The sequence below is a fragment of the Mobula hypostoma genome, chromosome 5 (assembly GCF_963921235.1).
Source record: "Mobula hypostoma chromosome 5, sMobHyp1.1, whole genome shotgun sequence".
Classification (NCBI taxonomy): Eukaryota; Metazoa; Chordata; class Chondrichthyes; order Myliobatiformes; family Myliobatidae; genus Mobula; species Mobula hypostoma.
The window spans coordinates 159,049,240-159,075,183 of record NC_086101.1 but is presented as its reverse complement, the minus strand read 5'-3'; the positions used below and the strand labels follow the sequence as shown (position 1 = coordinate 159,075,183).

Below are 25,944 nucleotides of genomic sequence, written 5' to 3'. Positions count from 1 at the left end.
CCTCACAATTTTGGCTTTTAAATCTTTAGTAAATTTTTGATGTGACATGATGCACAATGTTTTGAATTAGCTCAAATAAAATCCTACTTCAATAAATCTTAAGATTTATTTTTAGATTAAAATTTAGATTTTAGACTTAGTTCAGACATTTTATGAGTAACTAATGCAGAAAACCAGGTAGTTGCAAAGGGTTCACAAACTTTTTCTTACAACTGTACACAACTCATTTTTTCCTTCTCATGTCCACACCCCTTCAAAAAAAGTCCTAAAATATCATGGATCCCACTTTAATCGGCAATATTTAAAATAGTTGTCTGTTCATATCTGCACAAGATATCAGCACACTGTAGTACAATATTTCTTCCTCAATAAAATACAATATGCTCCTACACGAACAGAAAATCATGTGTAAACATTAGCATACATAATATTTGTACTGATAAGCTGACCAGACTGTTACTTACAGTGACATATGCCCAGAAAGTACATCTTTGCATATGGGCTGTTCAGCCAATGTTAGCCAGAATTCACAGGCTTCTAATGCAACATTTTCATCTTGATCCTGTGTTCTCTGTAACATGTACTATAGCAAAATAACACTATCAGTAATACTAAACATGTTAAAGAAAAAAATTCATCTTCAAAACTTAAGGCACAATATTGAAAGGAACGATCAAATATAACACACTAAAATAAGCACAGAATAGGGTTACTAAGAAAATGCGCCGAGGGTTTATACTATAATTTTAACAAGTTCCATGTAATTTTTAAATATCAGAAAGCAACTGTGATATGTAGAAATGATCGGTAAAACTGAATTATAGTTTCAAAAATCAGATGCTCATTTTATGTTCCAATTTAACAGGGTGAAAATTACATTGAAAATTCAAGTAAAGATAGAAAGGAACTTAGATTACACAGAAACGCAAGGAAGCACAAGCTTTCAGCATCTCAGTACATCTCAAATACATCCTAATTAACATATTCCAATCAATGTGTAGTTTCTGTTGCAATAGGTGAAAGAAAAGGTTTTCACCTCTACAATGTTGTGCATCTGAGGAAGCAACCGATCCATTCGGACTTCAAGCAGCATAACAAGGGCACGGCAGACATTTTTTCGTACTTCAGCTTCTTCATCTCCAGCCAATGCAAATAAGTTCTAAGAGAAAAGTATTCAGTAATTAGAAATGCACCATTTCATATTATACAAGAGATTTCAGATGGTATTAATTCTCATCTGTAAGCTTCACTAGGTCCGTAAGCTGCATTCAAAAGTCAACACTGCCGAGACGACTTGCACTGTGATTAGAATTCCGCTTCTACCCCCTCCCCCCCCTTAAAGAAGTTTGTAAAAGATTGTCACAATCACATATGTAGCAGGAGAACTGGGACGCTATCAGAGCGCAAGTTAGTCTTTAAAGTTTTTCATTTAGAGATCTAGTAAAATATCTTTAATGCCTGTATAATTTTTCATTAAGCACAAGAAGAAAATGCTGGTTTGGTTATTCTTAAAGTTGTCTATGAAATTCACTTGCAATTTGTAACAAGTGGGTTGAGCTTTTGGAATTGTTAATTCAGGTAGATCTTGGTAAAACATTCACCCAACTACATGAAAAGTTATTTTCAGGTATCTAATACAGGTTAATTTAGGAAATGAAAGGAATTTTTCATGGAAAGATCCAAATGTGACACAAATACAAAATAACTTGTATTTAAATTAACAGTTTCCAAAGGCATACAATCAAAAATATTAATAAATAAAGCTCCAATATTTCCAATTTTTAAATTTGGATATACAGTTTCAATAGGAACAATTCTTTAATTGTTACAATCAACAGATGAAGCACAAGACTCCAATTTAAGATTTATCAACATTTAATAACTCAATTCAAATCACATATTGTAGTGAAATGTACTTAAAATTCATTGGTTCACACTTAACTGATTCCACAACCTACAGACTACTTAAAGGATTCTTTAACGTGTTCTCAGTATTTTTTTTGTTCTACACATTAGTTGTTTGTCCATCTTTGTGTGTAGTTTTTCATTTATTCTATTGCATTTGTTTTTACTGTGAATGCCAGCAAGCAGATGAATGTCAGGTTAGTATATGGTGATATATTCTATGTACTTTGATAATAAATTTTACTTTGAACAGTTAGATAAGCAGTGATTCAGGTTAACAAATTAATCATGAAAATTGTAATATTAGAACTCATTGTCACAAACTCTAATGGACTTAGTAGAGCAATAAATCTAAGGAGTTGCATTTTGAGTCCAAATTCCCAGAGCTTAAATGTAAATGAAACCTACAATTCCAGTCCACTTTGCTATCACCATTTAACAAGCATCTGATCTGGAATTTCTCTAGTTATATAGCAGTGGTCCCCAACCACCGGGCCACAAGGAAACGATATGATTTGGCGATATGAGTCAGCTGCACCTTTCCTATTCCCTGTCATGGCCACTGTTGAGCTTGAACGCACGCGAGATCATTACGTATGCGAGGTCATTACCCACGCGTCATCCATGTCAGCGCGGGAAGGAGATCAACTCCTCAAGCTTGCAAATGACGGCGGGCTGAAAAGCATGTTTGATATAACATCTCTGCCGGCATTCTGGATCAAAGTCAAGGCTAAATATCCTGAGATAGCCACGAAAGCACCGAAAACGTTGCTTTCATTTCCAACATTTTTCTGCGAAGTGGAGTTTTCTGCAATGAATGCAACGAAAACTAAATTGTGGAATAGACTGGACATAAGGAACTCCCTTCGAGTATCGCTGTCTCCCATCACCCCTCAATGGGACTGTCTTGTTGCAGGAAAACAAGCCCAGGGCTCCCACTGATTCAGCGATATTGGTGTGTTGCTATGATTTTATAAGTTCATACGGGGAAAATATGTGCTGTGTGTTTAATATCCAAATATTACTTAAAATGTTATGATACTGTTGACTTACTTATATAACCATATAACAATTACAGCATGGAAACAGGCCATCTCTGCCCTTCTAGTCCGTGCTGAACGCTACTCTCACCTAGTCCCACCGACCTGCACTCAGCCCATAACCCTCCATTCCTTTCCTGTCCGTATACCTATCCAATTTTTCTTTAAAAAATATCGAACCTGCCTCTACCACTTCTACTGGAAGTTCGTTCAACACTTCCTTCAAGCTCTCCTGATAATTGACTTATCGCTATATTCATGCAAGGAAAATATGCGCTGTGTGTTTTAATATTAAATTCATTAGATAGGTCCTTTTAGAAACAAAATTGAGTGTATTAGCCACTTATCACGTATATTCCGGTCGTGATTAACACCCCCCGCCGCCCCCCAACAGCACCGCAAACGATTTGCAGAAAAAAGATCGGCAGGTACACACATGCGCACTGGTGTCCGCACAAGGCTTCATGGTCATTGTAGTCTTTTTCAGGGAAAGTTCAACGTATCTGACTGCTACCCTTGTCCGTTGGCAACCCTATCCGCGCCCTCCCCCCCACCCCGGTCGGCCGGTCCACAAGAATATTGTCAATATTAAACCAGTCCGCAGTGCAAAAAAGGTTGGGGACCCCTGTTATATAGCACAGAAGCCCTTTTTGTCCATCATATCTTTGCCAACCCTGTTAACTGTCTACATTAACCCCATGTGTCCATACAAGGACCAATCTTTCAAAGCCTTACATATTTAAATGCCTATCTCTACAACACTGCTTTCCAATTCTATAGTAGGCATTTGGCCATCTCCCAATAGTGCTCAGCTATGTTAGAGCAATTTGAAATAGGATAAACATACAGTCAAGGAAAATAATCTTATTTGGTGTGCTGAAAGAATATACATTTGCAGCGTATTGGAAACCAAGATTACAGTATTTTTCCTCTGTTGCGAAAGACTCCAGTTCCTTATTAGACATATTCCCCTCAATCTAAAGATTACCTCGAACTAGTGATATGAACATATAAAAAATTTAAATATCTGACATTCCTGCAAGCATTCCTACAGATCACTTACAAGTATCTTACACTTATATAGAATAAGACAGCAGAATTCATAGAATGGCTGAAACACAAGATCTCCTCATACTGATTTCATAACTAGAAGCAACCCACAAACTCGTGTCCTAGAACACAATAGTACAGCATAGAAACAGGAGCTTCAGCACATAATGTCTTTGCCAATCACCATGCCAAGACAAAATAAATATCTGCCAGCATGTGGTCTATATCTCAATTCAGAGTGTTCACATGCCTGTATAAATGCTTTTTGAATGTTTATTTATTCAGAGAAATGGTGAGGAATAGGCCCTTCTAGCCCTTTAAAATTATACATTTGCAATGTTGCCATCATATCTGCTTCCATCACATCCTTTGACAGCATGTTCCCAGCAACTACTATTCCATATGCAAAAATACTTGCTACATAAACCACCAGTAAATTTTCACTCTCTCACCTTAAAGATATGCCCTCCTTTATTTGGCATTTCCGCCCTGTGAAAAAGACCATTTACTAGGACCTACAGTTGCAAAAAAGTTTGTGAACCCATTGCAATTACCTGGTTTTCTGCATTAATTACTCATAAAATGTGGTCTGATCTTCATCTAAGTCACAATAAGAGACAAACACAATCTGCCTAAACTAACAATACTAAAAACAATTGTACATATTCTCATCAATACCAGCTACATCATTTAAACAATCACAATCTAGGTTCAAAAAAAGTATGAACCAGATGTGGATACTATAGAAAGAGTGAAGAGATTTACAAGGAAGTTGCCTGGATTGGAGAGCATGCCTTATGAAAATAGTTTGAGTGAACTTGGCCTTTTTCTCCTTGGAATGACAGAGGATGAGAGGTGACTTGATAGAGGTGTATAAGATGAGAGGCATTGATCGCGTGAATAGCCAGAGGCTTTTTCCCCCAAGGCTGAAATGGGGGAAAAAAAGGGGGGCATAGTTTTAAGGTTCCTTGAAATAGATACAGAAGGGATGCCAGAGGCAAGTTTTTCCACACGGAGAGTGGTGGGTGTGTGGAATGCACTGCCAGCAATGATGGTGGAGGCAGATACAATAAGTATGTTAAGAGACTCTTAGATGGGTACATGGAGCTTAGAAAAATAGAGGGTTGTGTGGTAGGGAAATTCTAGACAGCTTCTAGAGTAGGTTACATGGTCGGCACAACAGTGTGGGTCAAAAGGCCTGTAATGTGCCGTAGATTTCTATGTTCTAAGTGAACCTCTGCGGTAATGCCGTCTACAAAAGCTATCTGGAGTCAGGTGTTCCAATCAATTTGAGATTGGAGGTGTGGGTTGTAGAGGTGCCCTGCCCTATTAAAAAGGCAAACAAAGTCAGGTTATTAAGAGCCTGCTCTTCTCAAAAAGATCTTAGAAGAATTATAGAGATGCATGATGCTGGAATAAACATTGCTATGGACCACTGTTTATTGGTCCATAGCAAGAGAAATGGTCTACAAATGGAGGAAACTTAGTACTGTTGCTATACTCCCTAGAAATGGGCATCCTGCAAAGATTACACCAAGGGCACAGTACGCAATGCTGAAAGAGGTGAAAAAGTCACGAAGGGTAACAGCAAAAGCCAGGCAGAAATCTCTAGCACTTGCTAAAGTCTCTGTTCATGTATCCATAATAAGAAAAATGCTAAAGGAAGAATGGTGTTAGTGGAAGGATAGCACAGATCTCAAAAAAAAACATTGATGCACGTCTCAAATTTGTAAAAGACCAGCTGGATGTTCCACGAAGCCTCAGGGACAATGTCCTGTGGACAGATGAGACAGAAGTTGAACTTCTTAGTAGAAAATGTATATTGCTATGTTTAAAGGGAAAAGGGCAATGCACACTAACACCAAAATCTCATAACAACTGTGAAGCATGGTGGAAGGAGCATCATGGTTTGGGGATGCTTTGCTGCCTCAGGGTCTGTCTGGACAACTTGCAACTGTTGAAGGAACAGTGAATTCAAAATTATATCAAGACATTTTACAGGAGAACATTAGGGTAGCAGTCTGTCACTTGAAGCTTAATAGGAAGATGGATGACGCAACAGGGCAATGATCTGAACAACAGCAAATCGACAGCAGAATAATTACGAAGAAGAAAATTTATGTTCTGGCATGGCCAAGTCAGAGTCCAGACCTTAACCCAATTGAGATCCTGTGGCATGAACTGAAGAGAGTTGTTCGTGCAAGCTAACCCAGAAATATTGATGAACTGAAAGAGTTTTGCATGGAGGAATGGTCTAAAATTTTTTCTCACTGTCTTGCAAGTCTGATCAGCAACTACAGGAAACGTTTGGTGGAGGTTATTGCTGCTAAAGGAGGATATACCAGTTATTAAATACAAGGGTTCACATAGTTTTTCCAGCCTGAACTGTGAAAGATTAAATAATGTTTCCAATAAAGACAAGTACAATTGTTTGTGTGTTATTAACTTAGGTAGATTGTGTTTGTCTATTATTGTGACTTAGATGAAGATCAGACCACATTTTATGAGTAAATAATGCAGAAAATCAGGTAAATGCAAAGGGTTTACAAACTTTTTCTTTAAACTCTATATCTCATTTGCAGTTTTCCATTCTGTTACAATTTCTGTATATCTAACAGAAAAGAACATCATCTTCTCAATGGATAATCAACCCTCAGGTAAATCTGGGAGGAAATTAGTTCCACATTCCAATTTGCAGTTGGGATGAAGTATTGACTTTTATGTATCTACATAAATTCTGAGGAATGTTTCTAGAAATAATGCGGCTCTGCAAAGAAAGAAACTGTATTATTGTTTCAGTTGATGACCTTTCATCACAATGAGGCCAAGTTAGAAAACATGTAGCAAATTGTAGAGAAACGGGTGGAGAGAACAAAGTGAATGTTTACTGTAGACTGAAGACCAAGAGACCGTGATGCAAATGGTTAGTACCAGATAACAGGTTGTGAAAACCAAGATGAGAAAAATAACAATGGTGAAGCTAAGAAAGAACATAACAGTCACCAGAAATCTGAAATAAAAGAGAAATAATGAGCAGGCCAGACAGCATCCTGGAAGAGACGGAAAAAAAAAACGAACCCATGTCCTTGATCTATTTGTGATTAATGCACCTGTCTATGACAGTAATGGTAGACTTGACCAGTGCACAAAGACCCTATCTTTGCAGCCCTACCCTCAGTATTGCTGGGGATGTGCAATGCAAGTGCCAAAGGGTGAAACTTAAGCAACCACATTCAATCAGCATCCGTCCGAGATCATCACTGAAACTAATCTGAAGACCTGTACTCCAGAGCTAACCAAGAAGTTTCAGTAGTTAGACATCAGCATCCAACCCACCCACTTAGAAAATTGCCCCAGTACTGCATCTCCCATTTCCAAGGACAGATCCAATTTAGTTGATTACTATCCAATATACTCTCAACCACCAAACTGATGCAAGTTGTCACTGATAGTTCTAACAAGTGATATTTAGTCACCAATAACTTGATCACCAATGAGTGGCTTTCACTCAGGAACAAACCATATCTCAGCCATGCACAAAACATTGACCAAAGGATTGAATTTCCAAACATAAATAGAGAGTCATAGTCATACTTTACTGATCCCGAGGGAAATTGATTTTCGTCACAGTTGCATCATAAGTAATTAAATAGTAATAGTAAATTATGCCAGGAAATAAGTCTAGGACCAGCCTATTGGCTCAGGGTGTCTGACCCTCTAAGGGAGGAGTTGTAAAGTTTGATGGCCACAGGCAGGAACGACTTCCTATGACGCTCAGTGTTGCATCTCGGTGGAATGAGTCAATATTTGAACAAATGTGGCATCAAAATAAACTCATAAAACTAAAGGCAACGCATTACAAGGCCATACAATGATCGGAATCATATCACATACAAAAGAATGATTATCATTACCAGTGAGCAATCAACCCAGCTGTCAGGGAATCACAGCATGAGCTCCTCATCTCCTGCTTCATAAACACAACCATCTTCAACTGCTTCATGAATGACATGCTTTCATCACAATGCCAGAATTGCTGATAAACACTGATGATAGCACAATGTTCAGTTCATTTGTAATTTCTCAGCAACTTAACTAGTCCATAACACCATACAGCAAAACAGACAACATTCAGGCATCGTAAGCAGTAAAGATACATGCCACAGAACAAGGGTCCCCAACCTTTTATGCACCGCGGACCAGTTTAATATTGACAATATTCTTGTGGACCGGCCAACCTGGGGGGTGTTCAAGTAGGGTTAAACTCACCTCAACATGTCTTTTACAGTTAGGGTTGCCAACTTTCTCACTCCCAAATAAGGGACAAAAGTAGCAGTCAAATCCGGGACACTTTACCCCAAGAAAGACTACCACGACCATGAAGCCTTGCGCGGGCACCTGTGCACATGCACGTATGTGCCGAATTCCCCCCCCCCAAAATCGGTTTTGCTTTCATCTTCCTGATTATACTGTACATACATTATTTCTCTTTATATAGGCTATTTATCATATCCTTCCTGCTTTTACTATAGGTTAGTGTTATTTATTTTTGGTTTTGTGTTATTTAGTATGATTTGTTAGGTTATTTTTTGGGTCTGAGAACGCTCAAAAATTTTTCCCATATAAATTAATGGTAATTGCTTCTTCGCTTCACGCCATCTCGGCAAGAAAGGTTTCATAGGAATGCTCTACCTTAGCGGGGGGAAATTCAGGACAAGGGCGGTCCCATATGGGACAAACCAATTTAGCCCAATATACCGGATGTCCTGGCAAATACGGGAGAGTTTGCAACCCTATGGTCAAGTTCAACAGTGCGTGACAGGGAATGAGGAAAGGTGCAGCTGACTCGTATCGTTTCCTCACAGCCCGGTAGCACGTTTTGCGGCCCAATACCAGTCCGCGACCCGGTTGTTGGAGACCGCTGCCATAGAAGAGTTAAACAACAAACCTCTCCACCAAAGTGTCCAACCACTTACCTCTGACAGTCAATAGTATAGCCATCACACACATTGATCAGAAATGGGATCAAATACACAAATTCTGTGGATCAGGGCAAATCAAAAGCTAGATATTTTACAATAAGCAACTCCCCTTACACACCAAAGCCTACTTATAACCTACTTGCAAATCTGTAATGTGACAAAGGCTTTAAGTGTGTGTAACAGAATTATTTGCATACTCCCTTCCAAACTGTATACTACCCAATATTTTGTTCCTTCCTCACTGGACTCAAACCTTGGGACTACCTACTCAGCTGCAGCATGGAAGACCTTCATCAGAAGGGCCAAAATACAACTTGTAGAAAAGATTGACAAGGAGGATGCATGGATTGGAAGGTTTGCACGATATGGAAAGATTGGATGGAGTGTGTCTGTCTTCCCTGAGGTAAAGCAGGATGAAAGCTGTGATAAGAGAGGAATATAAAATTCAGAGTGGTTGAGGTACCTAGAATTAATTGGTGGAGTAAGTACAGTAATGACTTTTAAGAGACATCTGGAGAGAGGTTTGAATGAACAGATATCGAGGGATATGGAATTAATGTAGACAGAAGTAATTAATACAGATAGGCAAGCTGTTCACATAGGTGGGCTCAAGTGCCTAGTTCTATGTTGTACAATTCTATAATTCTAAGTGAGTGGGGCTAAAGGATGAGTTGTTCAAACCAAGAACCAGTTCAGCCAAGTGAAAGAGAATAGTGGAGGAGAAGAATGATTGAGCATTTGTTCATGCAAAAACAAAGAAGCCTCAGGCCATCTTGGTGTGGGATGGAAGTGCCAGAGATAGCATGCACATGGTGTAAGCACCTGACCAGACCAGGAATCTGGAAACTGTCAAAAGCAGCAGAGGATACAGCACGGAAACAGGCTCTGCAGCCCAATCAAGTCCATTCTAATCATGGGACTCTGCTAGTCGCAGCAACCTAGGTTCACCCCCATAACCATCAAAGCCCTTGCCCCCCATGTACCTCCCCTAATGCCCCTGAAAAGCTATTGCACCTGCTGGGTGCTCTTCCTCAATCTGTTCTCAGTTTCGTGTGAAATTACCTCTCACATCTCTTAAATCTTTCCCCCCTCTTATTTTAGACTACAAGACATAGGAGCAGAATTAGGCCACTTGGCCCATTGAGTCTGCTCCACAATTCAATCACGGCTGATCCTTTCTTAACGTCCTCAGCCCCACTCCCCAGCTTTCTCCCCATAACCTTTGATGCCATGTCTAATCAAGAACCTATCAGTTCTGCCTTAAATACTCCCAACAACCTGACCTCCACAGCTGCTTGTGATAACAAATTCCACAAATTCACCACCCTCTGGCTAAAGAAATTTCTCCACATCTGTTTTAAATGAACAGCCCTCTATCCTGAGGCTGTGTCCTCTTGTCCTAGACTACCCCGCCATAGGAAACATTGTTTCCACATCTGTGTCTAGGTGTTTCAACATTTGAAAGGTTTCAGTGAGATCCCCCCTCCCCGTCATCATTCTAAATTCCAGCCATTATAGACCCAGTGCTATCAAATGGTCCTTGTACGATAATCCTTTCATTTCTGGAATCATCCTTGTGAACCTCCTCTGAACCCTCTCCAATGTCAGCACATCTTTTCTTAGACAAGGAGCCCTTTTTTTTGACAAAGTTGACTCTAAACTTTCTTCATTTATTTGGCAGAATAAAAACCCGAGACTGGGTAAAATACATTTACAGAAAGCTAAGAGAGATGGAGGCTTAGCATTACTTAACTTTAGATTTTATTATTGGGCAATTAATATTCAACATATGAAATTCTGGTTACTGGACCAGGATATACTATCCATTCCTAAATGGGTAGTATTGGAATTACAATCTGTCCAGGGTTTTACACTTGGCTCTATTTTAGGTTCCTCTCTTCCTTTTGATTGGAAACGCCTTAAACAGGTGTCTAACCCGATAGTTAAATATACCTTGCGTATTTGGTTTCAATTCAGAAAATTTTTTGATCTTAATCAATTTGGGTTAGCGATTCCTATTTTAGGTAACATATTTTTTCCTCCCTCTTTTACAGATCATGCTTTTCAAACTTGGAAGACTAAGGGTATTTCACGGTTTTTGGATTTATTTTTAGATGGTTCCCTTATGTCTTTTGAACAATTATCTAATAAATATAACTTATCAAGAATACATTTTTTTAGATATCTACAAGTTAGAAATTTTCTAAGTACTATACTTTCTTCCTTTCCAATGCTTCCTCCTACATACATTTTAGATACTATCATCAACCTTAATCCATGTCAGAAAGGTGCATCGGCTATGATTTATAATATTATTATGAAACTTAGGAAAGCTCCATTTGATAAGATTAGGGTAGATTGGGAACAGGAATTGGGGTTTACCATTTCCGTGGATGACTGGGGGCAGATTTTACAATTAGCCAATACTTCCTCTATCTGTGCTAAACATTCCCTAATTCAATTTAAAGTTGTTCATAGAGCACATATGTCCAAAGATAAGTTAGCGCGCTTTTATTCTCATATTATTCCTTTTTGTGATAGATGTCCGGGGCAGATAGCCTCTTTAACTCATATGTTTTGGTCTTGCCCTACTTTGGAAACTTTTTGGAGAGACATTTTTAATATTATCTCCAAGGTATTGAATATAGATATCTCTCCTCACCCTATTACTGCTATCTTTGGACTACCTAAAATTTCCAGTAATCTCTCCCCTTCAGCCCGTAGAATGATTGCATTTCTTACTTTAATGGCGAAAAGATGTATCTTACAACATTGGAAAGAGCTTAATGCTCCAACTACCTTTTTTTGGTTTTCTCAGACGATATTATGCTTGAATCTGGAGAAAATTAGAAGCAATCTTTATGACTCCTCATTTAAATTTGAACAGACTTGGAGATCTTTTATTCAAAATTTTCATTTAATGTAATATATACCCTTCTTGTTTTTTTTACTGTTTTTAATGGAGGTCGGGATTGAGGACGTGATTTTAAGTTTAACTCTGTTTGGTTTCAAGTTAGCCCATTGCTTTGCTTTGCTTTTAGTTAGTTGCACGGTGGGTTTTTTTGGGGGTTTTTTTTTTCTTTTTCTCTATTGATATATATATAAAATTAGTATACTATTATGTTACCTTGGTATGTTATGTTTAAATTACATTGTTTGTAGTATTTTTTTTGTCTTAATATCTTCTGTAATTTTATTATATTCTAACAATGTATTAGTGTCTATATGGCTTACCTTTTTGTATACTTATTTAATAAAAAGATTTAAAAAGAAAAGAAAGACAAGGAGCCCAAAACTGTTCACAATACTCAAGATGAGGTGTCATCAGTGCCTTATAAATAATAAATAGTACAACCATGGCTGACGAGGGAAGTCAAAGCTATTGTAAAAGAAAGGGCATACAAAGCAAAAAATTAGTGGGAAGATAGGGGATTAGGAAGTTTTTGAAAAATCTACAGAGAGCAACTAAAAAAAATCATTAGAAAGGAAAAGAAAATATGAAAGCAAGCTAGCAAATAATATCAAAGTGGATAGTAAAAGTTTTTTTCCAAGCATTAAAAATAAGAGAAATGAGAGTGGATATAGGACCGCAAGAAAATGAGGCAGGAGAAATAATAATGGGGGACAATGAGATGGTTACTGAACTAAAGGAGTATTTTGCATCAGTCTTCACTGTGGAAGACACTAGCAGCATCCCTGATGTTGCAGTGTGTGAAGGAAGAGAAGTGGGTGCAGTTACTGTTACAAGAGAGGTGCTCAAAAAGCTGAAAGACCTAAAGGTACACAAGTCACCCAGACCAGATGAACTGCACCCTAGGGTTCCAAAAGAGGTAGTACCAGAGATTGCGGTGGCATTAGAAATGATCTTTCAAAAATCATTGAACTCTGGGATGGTGCCAGAGGACTAGAAAATTGCAAATGTTACTCCACAAAGGAGGAAAGCAGCAGAAAGGAAATTATAGACCAGTTAACCCAAACTCAGTGGCTGGAAAGGTGTTACAGTCAATTGTTAGGATGAGGTGATGGAGTACTTGGTGACACAGGACAAGGTAGTACAAAGTCAGCATGGTTTCCTTCAGGGAAAGTCCTGCCTGATGAACCTGTTGGAATTCTTTGAGGAGATTACAAGTAGCATAGATAAAGGGGATGCAGTGGATGTTGTCTATTTGGACTTTCAGAAGGCCTTTGACAAGGTGCCAGACACGAGGTTGCTTACCAAGTTAAGAGCCCATGGTATTACAGGAAAGTTACTAACATGGTTAGAACATTGGCTGATTGGTAGGAGGCAGCGAATGGGAATAAAAGGATCATTTTCTGGTTGGCTGCCAGCGACTAGAGGTATTCCACAGGAGTCGGTGTCGGGACCACCTTTTTATGCTGTATATCAATGATAGCTTTGTTGCCAAGTTTGCAGATGATATGAAGATTGGTGGAGGGGCAGGTAGTTGGCCATCTCCTGCGACTCCACACACAGCAAGTCCTAACGGTCTTTAAAGAGAACCGAGTCTCTCCCTGGTCGCCTTTTTAAACTGTTAATACAAGTGAAGAACCTCTTGGGATCATCTTTACCCTGCCAGCCAAATGCATCTCATACCCTCCTGATTTCCCCCTTAAGCAATTTATATTCATCCAGGAAGTTATTTGTACCCAGCTGCTGAAAAGTGATGCACTTTTCCTTCTTTTTCCTGACCAGAGCCTTGATATCTCTCATCAGCCAGGGTTCATTGAACATGCTATGTCTATCCTTTACCCCTACAGCAACATGCTGCTCTTGGACTTTCACTTCCTGTTAAATAAAGCCCCACAGTTAACCCCAGCTAGATGATGTCAAATGTCATTAAAGTTGGCCCTGCTCCATTTTAGGACTGTAACATGTGGATCTGTTCTATTCCCCGCACCGCCCCTCCCCCCCGCCCATTACTACTTTAAAGCTAATAGTATTGTGCTCAGTGGACCTAAAGTGTTCATCAACTGGCACTTCAGTTACTTGGCCTGCCTTGCTCCCCAGGAAGTACAAAGTTCAAAGGTAGAGAATGAACAAAAAGGAGAAAGAACACAGCAAGGTAGGAAGAAATAAATTCTCTGAGACAAAAACCATCTGAAAGACTTAAGGATACAGGAAGAGTGAAATTGTTGAATTGCCAAACTAATAGTCCAGAGCACTAAAATAACAATGCAGAAACTAATAATCAAATCTCACCATAGAAGCTGCAGAAATTAAATTTAGTTACCAATCTGGAAATAATTATGGAATTAAAATAAACTGTTATTAAAGACGACCACAGAACCACTGGATTGTCATGAACCTCATCCAGCTTGCATGCCACTGCAGATTCACTGACATAATTGATTCTTAAATGCTCTTCATAATGAATGAGCAAGCCATTCAGTGCAAGGACAATGAATTCAAATAATGCCAGCTACATCCAGAAACTCCTGCTCTAAATAAATCAAACAATGGATCCAGCAAAAAAGTTCAACTTGTCGATTTGGCAGAAGAGGGATGAGTTAGCAACCAATTGCCTTTACAAACATAAACAATGAGCTGAAAATAGTCAACAAATCACAAACTGTTTCAGGTCAATGATCTTTCATCAGAACTGGAGAAGTGAAATAAGTTCACTTTCAATTTGCTACAGACAGTAAGGAATAGGAGAAATGGGATTTTAGTTGATGTTCCTCATTTGTGTATTTCTATTCCATCAATATTCTCCCAATATATTCTATCTCAATACAGTTTCGGAGTTTACAATTTTTGAAGTCCTGAAAAATAAATTCTACTGAATCATCTCCCCATCTCTATTCTTCCATTTTACTCATGTTTACCAGAGATCAAGTAACACAAATGTCTAATTTTTCCTATTCAGGTCAATTAAAGACACAATGTCAACTCAAATTCGAACAGATACACACCAAGTACCATCAGACAAAGAAATATACCAAGTTATTAGGTAATATTCCTTTACAATGATTGAGCTATAGATTTGTCACTCAAGTACACATAAAATTAGGATAACCACATGCAGACACACAATAAACAAGATGTTTCAGAACAAAGTTAATGAGTTATCAAAGAGAAAGGCATTATTCAAAAAACTTAATTTACAGCACACCTAATGGTTTACAATAATTCAAATTGTTTGAGATTATAAGAATGCCTTCTGCAACCTCATTTATGTTTAGTCTTAAAACTTAGCTTTCACATTACATAAATGGGGATTGCATGGGGATTTGAACACTGCACTGTCATTCCATTTACTTCTAAATATTAATAAAGCAATATACTTAGAAATAAGCCATAAAACTTCTGATGACAAATTTTAACAGTAAATATTGTGACAATAGTACAAAGATAATTGTATATTTGGGAGGTAAAAAAAACCACATCAACCTTTAAATGCGAGAGACAGAATATCTGAACCACCTGTCAATTTCTTTGTGCTCTTCAACAAAAGTTTTCACATTAGTCATCATTTAATTCACAAATTAAAATATTAAAAGAAATTATAATTTAGAAAGGTTGTGCCAGTTAATAACTGTAAAATTTTAGAAGTCATTCACCTTTTAAAAATAAAGATTAGGACACTACCATCATTTTCCGCAGAGCAAAGATAAACATACCTCGATGAAAGAGTCGATATGCAACATCAAAGCTTGAGTTCTACTGATAATGAACTGGTTTACACAGGCAACAGCATGAGACCTAAAAGATTTACAACACCATTTTAATAACAGAATATTTTCTAATTCAGTTTTGATTTTAAGATTACAAGCGGTTTGTTGTCATCCAATGTTAAAGAATTCTAAAACTGTATAACTCTGAAAAACTAGCTTTCAATTTAAATCACAAGTAATCCCAAAATAAATGCTAACTAGAAGACAAAGAACTAGAAAGCATATTGAAATATCAGAGCTACCAAATTATTTACATCTAGTTTATTCTGTAAAAACGATCAATGTGGAAAAAAACACAACATCCCATTTGCAGCAACTGAAATAATGAGAGGGAACAGCTTCAGAATGAAAGCAAATCTATTCAGAACAGAGATGAACAGAAATTTCTGTACCCAGAGCGTGCAGAATCTGTGGAATTCATTACAACAACAGGCAAGTCATTCACTATATTTAAAGCAGAGGCTGATAAGTTATTGATTTGTTAGGCTGTCAAGAAGGCAAAAGAATGGGATTGAGAGGAAAAAAATAAATCAGCCGTGACCAAATGGTAGAGCAAACTTGGCAAGTCCAACAGCCTAATTTTGTTCCTGTATCTTATGGACTTAAGAAATTATCTAGACTTTGATACAGGTACATCATGGAAGCTGCATTTTAAAGCTATGCGAAGAAAGACAACTGAGAAGTTACAACATCGAATTTCTACCACTAGAGGATGCTCTAATATTTAAATTGCTTATAACACTTTGCGGCAGAAATCCAAAAGGCTGATTTTTAAGGTTGTTGAAGTTCAATAATTACACCAGCATAAAGCAAGCTCAAAAACGCAAAATAACTTATTTGAGCAAAGAGACTACCTCAACTTGGTTAAAAAATACAGTTCAATCAGCATAACAATATCAAGTTATTTATTGTTATCAAGTGCTGCCGGCAAAAACAATTCACAGACTGCGCAAATTAGACATTTCAATGAAATGGAATTGTAAGCTAAATGTATTCAAAGGTACGGACTAGATTTAGTACAGTACTGAAATGCTCAATGTTAAAAGTATTACACTGGATATTCAAATACAATTTTGTTTCATTGTGATTTCTTTCCCAGAATGAAGGAATATTTATTGGAGACCAATTGCTTAAAACATAGAAAGTTCCTTATAAAACTAAATGTGAGGCATGGGACAAGCTACAGGACAAGCCACCTTTTTACATATAAATTTGATAACATCTATTCTACACCAAAGTTTGAACAGATCGATACTAAAGTTGGATGCATTGAAATAAGTGTAACACATTTATAATTCTGATCCTTCAAACTTCAAGTGGAGGAAAAGCTACATATTAAAGGGCACAACAATGGCATACCAAATGTTTTTATTGTGAAGCAACATCAGCTTAACCACAACTGACAATGTCCTAAAGTACAATGTTTTTTTCTTTTCTTTCTTATAACATCATAATGAAAGTCAAATGAATGTACGTATAGTAAACAAGCAAAAAGCGAAAGGAAACCCTACCACCCCGTCTCCTTTCCCCTTCCCAGCCCTCCCCTCCCCTCACCCCTCCCGTATGTGCTGTTTAGGTCCTACTGCCCCCCACACTTAGTTCAGCTGTTGGTCTCTTCTAAATACAACAGTAATGGTTGCCAGATTTTTTCAAATTCCTTGAGTCTGTCCTTGATAACTTATCTTATCCTCTCTTGATGCAAAGTATCCATTAATGCAACCAGCCATTGTCTGAGCGATGGAGTTTCCTCCTTTTTCCAGAACATCAGTATGAGTTTCTTTCCATTAAGTATGCCATAGGTCAGGAGTTGTTGCTGGATAGCATGGAATTTATTTCACCTCACAGAAGTTCCAAAAATTATTAAAATGGGGTCTGGTATTATCCGAACCTTTAGTACCTTCGATAGGACCTCAAATATTTGCTTCCAATACTCTAGTATTCTGGGACATAAAGCATATGTATGTAACAAATTTGCCTCCGAGGACTTGCATTTCTCACACATTGGGGACACCTCTGGGAATATTTTATGAATCCTTACTTTTGAGTAATGTAGTCTATGTAGTAATGTAGTCTGGCATTGATGGAACAGGAGTTAACATACTCCAAAGCCTCATTCTATATAACCTTCTCTATCCTGTCCTCCTTTTCCCACTCTTTTCTAATATTATCTATTGTTGTATGACACTTGTATGGCATACCAAATGGAAGACAGAACAGAAGGCCACAAGCTTAAAACCAAAATATTTGAGAGGATAACATTCCATGTCAAATTCTCACTTCCACTTCATGTGTAAACAGAAGAATCCACCAAGACTAGTACTGGGATTTCTTCTTGCCCTCTTCCTCCCTCTAATAAATACATTTCAGCATTTTATCTCAGCATACCACATGTGTAAAAAAAAAATTATAGTTTAAGACCGTTCCATCTATAACTAACAAAATGTTACAAACGGATGGCCCATTGTAAAAAAAAATTTCATAACATTTAAGAGAAACATGCAAAAGGTTGAGATTACAAAAAACCTTTCAAACATAGCTATACATTTCTGAAAAATTCCCAAGTATTTTAACCATAACACAGCTAGTGTGACAAGATTTGTGATGTTCATCAAGAATTCATGAATATTCCTTTTAACATGCTGATTCTAAAATTCTGAAAATTGAAGTCACCATGATTCTGTTAGATGAATCTGACTAAGATGAAGCTTTTCACAATCAGATTTTTAAATTCTGGGCCAACTGCTTCATTGCCTTCTTTGGCACTTTTATGCCAGATCTCATTTAAGAAACAGGACCATCCAAGAGTGGCAATAAAATTGAACTAAGAAAATTTGCTTACGAATTTTTTTGGTGGCCTTATTAAACCACAGAGCACTGCAATATTGTTACATTTAGAAAGCACTCACATGACATAGGAAAAGGCTATTCAGTACGTCCAGTCCACACTATCTCGAGCTGCATCTCATCAATGCCGTATTCCCAACTTATTTTCCTTTAACATTGTCTCTCCCATACACCTATTAACACCACCAACTCTCTTTGATTCTCCCACTCATCATCCACATAAATTTACATTAAATAGTTAACTGGACAATTAATGCATCTTTATAGATACGGAAGGAAATCAGAAATAGGTCCGGAAAAATCACACGGCCAAGGGGAAAATGGAAACTTCACATGATCAGGTCAGCACTGAACCCACACTGGGGTACTTGTAAGACAGCTGCACCAACTGCAAATTCATTGTGTCATCCAGTTCAGACTGCTGAATTCCAAAAATAATCCAATACACCAATAACACAAATTGAACTTGCCTTATCTTGGAACTGCTATGTTTAAAAAACTGCAGAAATTTAGGAATCATGACATTGAGTGGCCTGTCCAAGATATCACTGTCTAAAATCTCAGCAGAATCTTCACAAATCTTCTGAAGAGCACCAAAAGCTCCCTGAAAAGAGATGGAAACAGTGCAATAAGTTATCAACTGAAATTATATTTCTGGCATTCGGTGAACACAATAAAAAAGAAAAACCTCCTTGATTTCATTTTCAGCAAACTACTTATTACAGGTATACCCAGGAATACCAGTTATGCCGATTGGGATAGCATTACGACTGCACTCAACAGAAAAACTTCACATGAGCATGCAAGAGGCACTGAAACAACAATAGAAACGAAAAAAAACACAAATGAATTCTAACATAACCCCTAATCCCATGGATGTACATATTGATCGTGGACTTCAGAAAGGAAAAGTTGAGGGGGAAAACACAACAGTTCTCATCAAGGGATCAGAACTGGAAAGGGTGAGGAGTTTCAAGTTCCTGGATGTCAATATCTCTGAGGATCTATCCTGAGCCCAATATATTGATGTAATTACAAAGGTGGCACAACAGCAACTATATTTCATTTGTAGTTTAACAATTAGCATGATACACATTTGTCATCGTTTGGAGGCTTGTAAGCTTCAATGACCCGAACAGCACTGTTTGCTGAAGTCAGGGCTTTATACTTTGGCTCTTGATAGGGTCATCCATGCCAAACAGGTCATAGGGTAGAGGCCAGACGAAGAGTGGTCCACAGGTCCTCCAGGTTTGAGGGTTCAGCTCAGGGCTAATCTTGACTAGTAAAATGAAACCCTTACGAAAACAGCAACGAGGAGTCCTTCTACATCTGAGTGCGATGGTATTTCTGAGCCTCCACCTGTGACTTGCATAGCTGACAGAAATGAAAATGAAGAGGAAGCCACTGGCATGATGAAGGAAGTCCTGAACACTGCTGGAGATGCAAAGCTCCTGGTAAGTGTCACAAACTAGGGGTGGGGGGAGACCATGGTGATCCTCCCAGCAATTTTTACTACCCTCTGTAGAGTCTATACCCCACTAGTTTCCATACCCCACTGTGACGTAGGCAGACAGGACACATTCGATGGTATAAAGTTGTTAGAATGGCACACCTGAATCTCCACAGAAAGTGTAGATGCTGCTGTGCCTTTTTGATTAGTGAGGCAGGGTTGTGGGTCCAGGTTAGACTGTCCGTATGTGCACACCAAGGAACTTTGTGGTCTTCACTCTCGCCACAGTAGAGCCATTGATGTGCAATGGAGAGTGGTCAACCTGTGCTTTCCTGAATTCCACAAACATCACTTTTGTCCAAATTGAAGCTCAGGTTGTTGTTCTTGCAACATTTGACAAAACTTTCTACCAGCTTTCTGTATGGAAAGCTGGTTTCCTTTAGTGAGTGAGTCTAAAACCAAAGGGCACAGCCTCAGGAGAGGGAGATGTCCATATGAAACAGAGATGAGAAGGAATTCCTTTAGCCAGAGGGTGGTGAACCTGTGGAATTCATTGCTGTAGACGGCCTTAGAGGTCAAGTCATCGGATATATTTAAGGCAGAAGTTGACAGGTTCTTGGTTAGTCAGGGTGTCCAAGGTTATAGGTAGAAGGCAGGAGAAAGGGGTTGAGAGGAATAATAAATCAGCCAAGATGGAATGGTGGAGCAGATTTGATGGGCTGAGTGGCGTAATTCTGCTTCTATGATTTGTGGTCTACGTTGCAGATTAGGCCATATTTGGCTATTGAGGTCTCCAGCACAAGAGGAAAAGGGATTTATTTGAATTGCATTTTTAAAAGCTTTATCTAACACTGCAAAGCAGTTGTAAATCAATGTTTTTAAATAAGTATTATTAGGTGTCAAATCATTTTTAAAATTAAGTTTCAATTTGTGTGAAAATTCCTTTTATAATTATCCCCAAGGAACTTGCAAGGATTTTGGAACTGCAAAAAAAAAATCCAAAATTAATGACATAATTGATTTGGCGATTCTTGTGCTTGAGGTTTTTTTTGTGTTTGTATTGATTGGTATTATTCAAATACTGCCTGTACTATCATTACAAATAATTAACCAAGGTTTTAAATCTGCAAACATTAGATAGTTGAGTTCAATTTTTAATTACTTCATATTTGCACTAAAAATTTTTAAGTATAATCTCAATCAGGATGTTTTTGTTAACTGCAGTTATTGTAACTATATAAATGAATGGCGAGAGATAAAGCCTACTTTCAGTACTTATGGTACATGGACTATATTTTGAAACAAAGTCTTGAAATGTCATGTTCTTAACACACAGAAAATGCTGGAGGAACTCAGTAGGTCGAGCAGCATCTATGGAGGGGCATGAACAATTGAGGTTTTAGGCCAACACCTTTCATTAAGTTTGGAAAGAAAGGGGCAATAAAAAGCTGGGGGGGGGGGAGGAGTACAAGTTGGCAGGTGATTGGTGAGACCTGGTGAGGGGGAAAGGTGCTTGGGTGGGGCAGACGAATGAAGTAAGAAGCTGAGGGAAGTTAGGTGGAAGAGGTAAAGGATTGAAGAAGGAATCTATAGGAGAAAGGCAGACCATGGAAGAAAAGGAAGGAGCAAGGGAACCAGAGGGATAATCCTCAGAATGGAGATTGGAAAAATAGAGGAGGGGGAAAAAGGGAAGTAATTACCAGACATTGGAGAAATTAATGTTCATGCCATTAGGTTGAAGGCTAACCAGACAGAATACGAGTTGTTGCTTCTCTTGCCTGAGCTTATCCTTAATATCAGTAGAAGAGGCCACGGACATGCATGTTGGAATAGGAAGTCAGATTGAAATAGGTAGCTACTGGGAGATGCTGCCTTTTTGCATTGGACAGAGGAAAGACACTTGACAAAGGGGTCCATCAATCTGTGTCGGTGTCACTGATGTAGAGGAGAGAGCACTGGGTGCTTCGAATGCAACAGATGACCCTGGGAGACTAACTGATGGAGTTTCATTTCACCTGGAATGACTGTTAAGCACCCGAGTAGTGGTGAGGGAGGTGATGTAGCACTTGTCACGCTTGCAGGGATAAGTGCCAGGTGGGAGATCAATGGGGAGGGACAAGTGGTAAAGAGAGTCAAACAGAGAGCACTTCCTATGGAAAGCAGAGCAGAGAGGAAGATGTGCTTAGCAAAAGGATTCTATTGAAGGTGGCAGAGATTACAGGGAATGATATGCTGGATATGGAGACCCTTGGGAAGGTAGGCAAGGACAAGGGGAACCCTATCCGTCATCGGGAAGATACATGGGAAATGGAGAGATGTGATTGAAGGGAGCACCGATGATAGTGGAAATTAAACCGTTCTTTTAAAAAAAAGACATCTCAGATTTTTTAGAAAGGAAAGCCTCATCCTAAGAACAAACGTGGCAGAGACAGAAGAATTGAGAAGGGAATAGCATTTTTACAAGTGACAGGAAGAAAAATAGTCAAGATAACTGCGAAAGTCAGTAAGTTTGTAAAAGATGCCAGTGGATAGTCTGTCTCCAGAGACGGACAAGTAAATATGAAGGCAGGGTGTAAGCTGGAGGTAAAATTGATGAAGGTCATAAGCTCAGCACCAATGCAGTTGTCAGTGCAGTGGGGAAAAGGTTGAGGAGTGTAGGCTTGGAACATGGACTGTTCCATGTAACTGAGGAAAAGGCAGGTGTACCTGGTGCCAAGGCTACACCTTGGGTTTGGAGAAAGTGGATAAGCAGAAAGAGAAATTGTTGAGGGTGGAAACAAGTTCTACCAGACAGGAGATAGTGGTGGAGGGGAACTGGTTAGGTCTGATGTCCAGAAAAAATTGGAGAGCTTCAAGTCCTTCCTGAAGGTGGATGGAAGTGTACAGGGACTGGATTGATCAGAAATATAATTTTGTCTGTACTGTTTAGCAACATTTATTGCTGTAGGTCTGTTTTTTTCCCCCAGTCTTGTAACAGTTTTATCTTGTTCAATCATCTATCAGCAAGTATGAACTGTTCTACAAATAAACATTGAACAATTTAGAATGATCTCTGGGTATTTGGGTGTTTTGCATTTGTAGTATGTGGTTGTTACTGAGGAAAAGGGTTTTTCTGCCATTGCTAGTTACTCTTTAGAAAGCTGGGATGAACTCATTTGAACCTTCAGTCCTGTTTTTTGCAGTTACTCCTACAATGCTGTTAGAATCAGAGTAATACAGTATGCAAATAGGCCTTTCAACTCAACTGGTCCATGCCAACCACAGTATCCTCCCTGCTAGTCACAGGTGACTAAGTTCATCTGATAATCTTCCAAGCCCATCCTGTCCATCTACCCATCTTAAATGTTGCAATTTTACCCATTGAAATTAGTTTCTCTGGCATCTCCTTCCTGGTATCACTTTCTTGTTTGTGAAGAAGTTGCCCATCAGGCCTCTTTTAAATTTCGCCTCTTATCTGGGTATCTGTGTCCTCTAGTTTTGGACTTCTCCGTCCAGGGAAAAAACTGTACACCTTAATGATACACCTTGTGATTTTATAAACTTCTATGAAGTCACTTCATTCTCTTAAGCTCCAAGGAATAAAGATTCCAGAATGGCCAACCTCTTGCTATAATTTAAGCCCTCTAGCCCAGGCAACATCCTGTTTTTTTTTTCTGCACCCTCTCCAGCTTGACCATGTCCTTCCTATAACAGGATGATCAAAACTTCACAATATTCTCAAGTATCGTTTCACCAATGACTGTATAACTGCAACATAATGTCCCTACTCCTAAATTTGATGTCCTGACTGATGAAGGCCAGCATGCTAAAGGCCTTCACCACCCTATCTACTTATATGTTGCTTTCAGCGAACTGGGCACTTGTTCTCCCAAGTCACTCTGTTCCACAACACTCACCAATGTCCTGCTATTCACTGTATAAGAACGTAAGACACAGGTCCTGCCATGGTTTAAATGTCCAAAATGAAAAGATGTTTGGGGTTTTGAACAATGACAGTAATGGAACAATTATGTAAAGTATGGCAAGTGAAAAGGCTTTTGGGAGTTGGGAAATGAGTCATTTGTTACAGTTCAGATAGCACTATAGGATGTAACGAGGTATTTTGTGTAGATACATAGATCCAGTGTCCCTGCAGGCTTCAAGACAGCCACCATCATTCTGGTGCCTAAAGGGTGACAGTAACTGGCCTGAACGATTACCATATAGTGGTCCTGACTTCAATAATCATGGCATCAAAGCTCTCCGTTTCTTTCTGGACACCAGACCCAACCAGTACCCCTTCACCACCACTCTCCTCCTTTTAGTGGAACTTGTCCTCACTCTCAATAACTTCTCCTTTGGCTCCTCCCAATTCCTTCAAACAAAAAGGTGTAGCCATGGGCACCCACATCGGTCCCAGCTAAGCCTGCCTTGTTGTCGGCTACATGGAACAGTGTGCAGTGCCTACAAAAATATTCACCTCCTTTGGAAGTTTTAATGTTTTATTATTTTACAACATTGATTGGATTTACTTTGGCTTTTTTAACACTGATCAAAAGAAAAATACTCGTGTCAAAATGAAAACAGATCTCTACAAAATGATCTGGATTAATTACAAATACAAAATCACAACATAATTGATTGCATACATATACACCCCTTTAATATGAAACACCAAATCATCACTGATGTGGCCATTTGGTTTCAGAAGTCAGTTAAATGGAGATCACTGTGTGCAGTCAAGGTGTTTCAATTGATTATAGTAAAAATAAACCTGTTTCTGGAAGGTCTAACTGCTGGTGGGTCAGTTTCCTGGCAAAACTACATCAATAGATGACTTTGTTGTCAAGTTTGCAGATGATATGAAAATTGGAGGAGGGTCAGGTAATGTTCAGGAAACAAGGCGGCTGTAGAAGAACTTAGATTAGGAGAATGGGCAAGAAAGTGGCAAATGAAATACGATGTTGGAAAATGCATGGCCACACACTTTGGTAGTAGAAATAAATGTGCAGACTATTTTATAAACAGGGAGAAAATCCAAAAATCTGAGATGCAAGGGGACTTAGGAATCTTTGTGCAGAACACTCTAAAGGTTAACTTATAGGTTGAGTCGGTGGTGAGGAAGGCAAATGCAATGTTAGCATTCATTTCAACAGGTCTAGAATACAAGAGCAGGGATGTGATGCTGAGGCTTTATAAAGCAATACTGAGGCCTCACCTTGGGTATTGTGAACAGATTTGGGCTCCTTATCTAAGAAAAGATGTGCTGGCATCAGAGAAGGTTCAGATGAGGTTCACAAGGACGACTTCAGGAATGAAGTTATCATATGAGGAACATTTGACAGCTCTGGACCTGTACACGTTGGAATTCAGAAGGATGTGGGGGGGGGGTAATCTCATTGTAACCTTTCGAATGTTAAAAGGCTTAGACAGAGAAGATGTGGAGAGGATGTTTCCCATGGTGGGGGAGTCTAGGACAAGAGGGCACAGCCTCAGAACAGAGGTACATTCATTTAAAACAAATGCAGAGAAACTTCTTTATCCAGAGGGTGGTGGATTTGTGGAATTTGTTACCACAGGCAGCTGTGGAGACTAGATCGTTGGGTGTATTTAAGGCAGAGATTGCCAAGTTCTTGATTAGCCATGGCATCGAAGGTTACAAGAAGGCGGCTAGGGAGTGGGGCTGAAGAGGGGAAAAAAGGATCAGCCGTGATTGAATGGCGGAGCAGACTCAATGGGCCAAACGGCCTAATTCTGCTTCTATGTCTTATGGACCTCTCATCTTTAATAATGAACTCCCAACATCTTCCCAACCACTGGTCAAAGAAGCTTCTAAATTAACAATGAAAAACTTAGCATAAATCATTAGCACAACAGCTATATTTGCATCAAAACAAATTGACAGTGCATTTTTTTTCCTTCCTTGGGGAAGAAGAAAGCGCAGCAAGTTTACTCTTACTGGGTGTCTAAGCTATGCAGCTACAATATACAAATATTACACCAGTGAAAAGCTTTACTT

At 38.7% G+C, this 25,944-nt stretch overlaps 1 protein-coding gene across 3 annotated transcripts in view; it reads right to left on the bottom strand.

The window, feature by feature from the left end:
* tnpo1 (transportin 1) overlaps nucleotides 1–25,944 on the bottom strand; it is a 99,148-nt gene that overhangs the window by 46,724 nt on the left and 26,480 nt on the right. For all 3 annotated transcript variants that reach the window (XR_010018075.1, XM_063049222.1, XM_063049221.1), the window contains exons 6-9: nucleotides 18,967–19,100; nucleotides 15,599–15,680; nucleotides 1,037–1,159; nucleotides 465–583 (exon numbers count right to left, since the gene is read on the bottom strand). Coding sequence is in view for 2 of the 3 variants with exons in the window: in XM_063049222.1 (XP_062905292.1) it covers nucleotides 465–583; nucleotides 1,037–1,159; nucleotides 15,599–15,680; nucleotides 18,967–19,100 (458 nt within the window). In the remaining variant the exon portion in view is untranslated. The remainder of the gene's footprint in view (nucleotides 1–464; nucleotides 584–1,036; nucleotides 1,160–15,598; nucleotides 15,681–18,966; nucleotides 19,101–25,944) is intronic.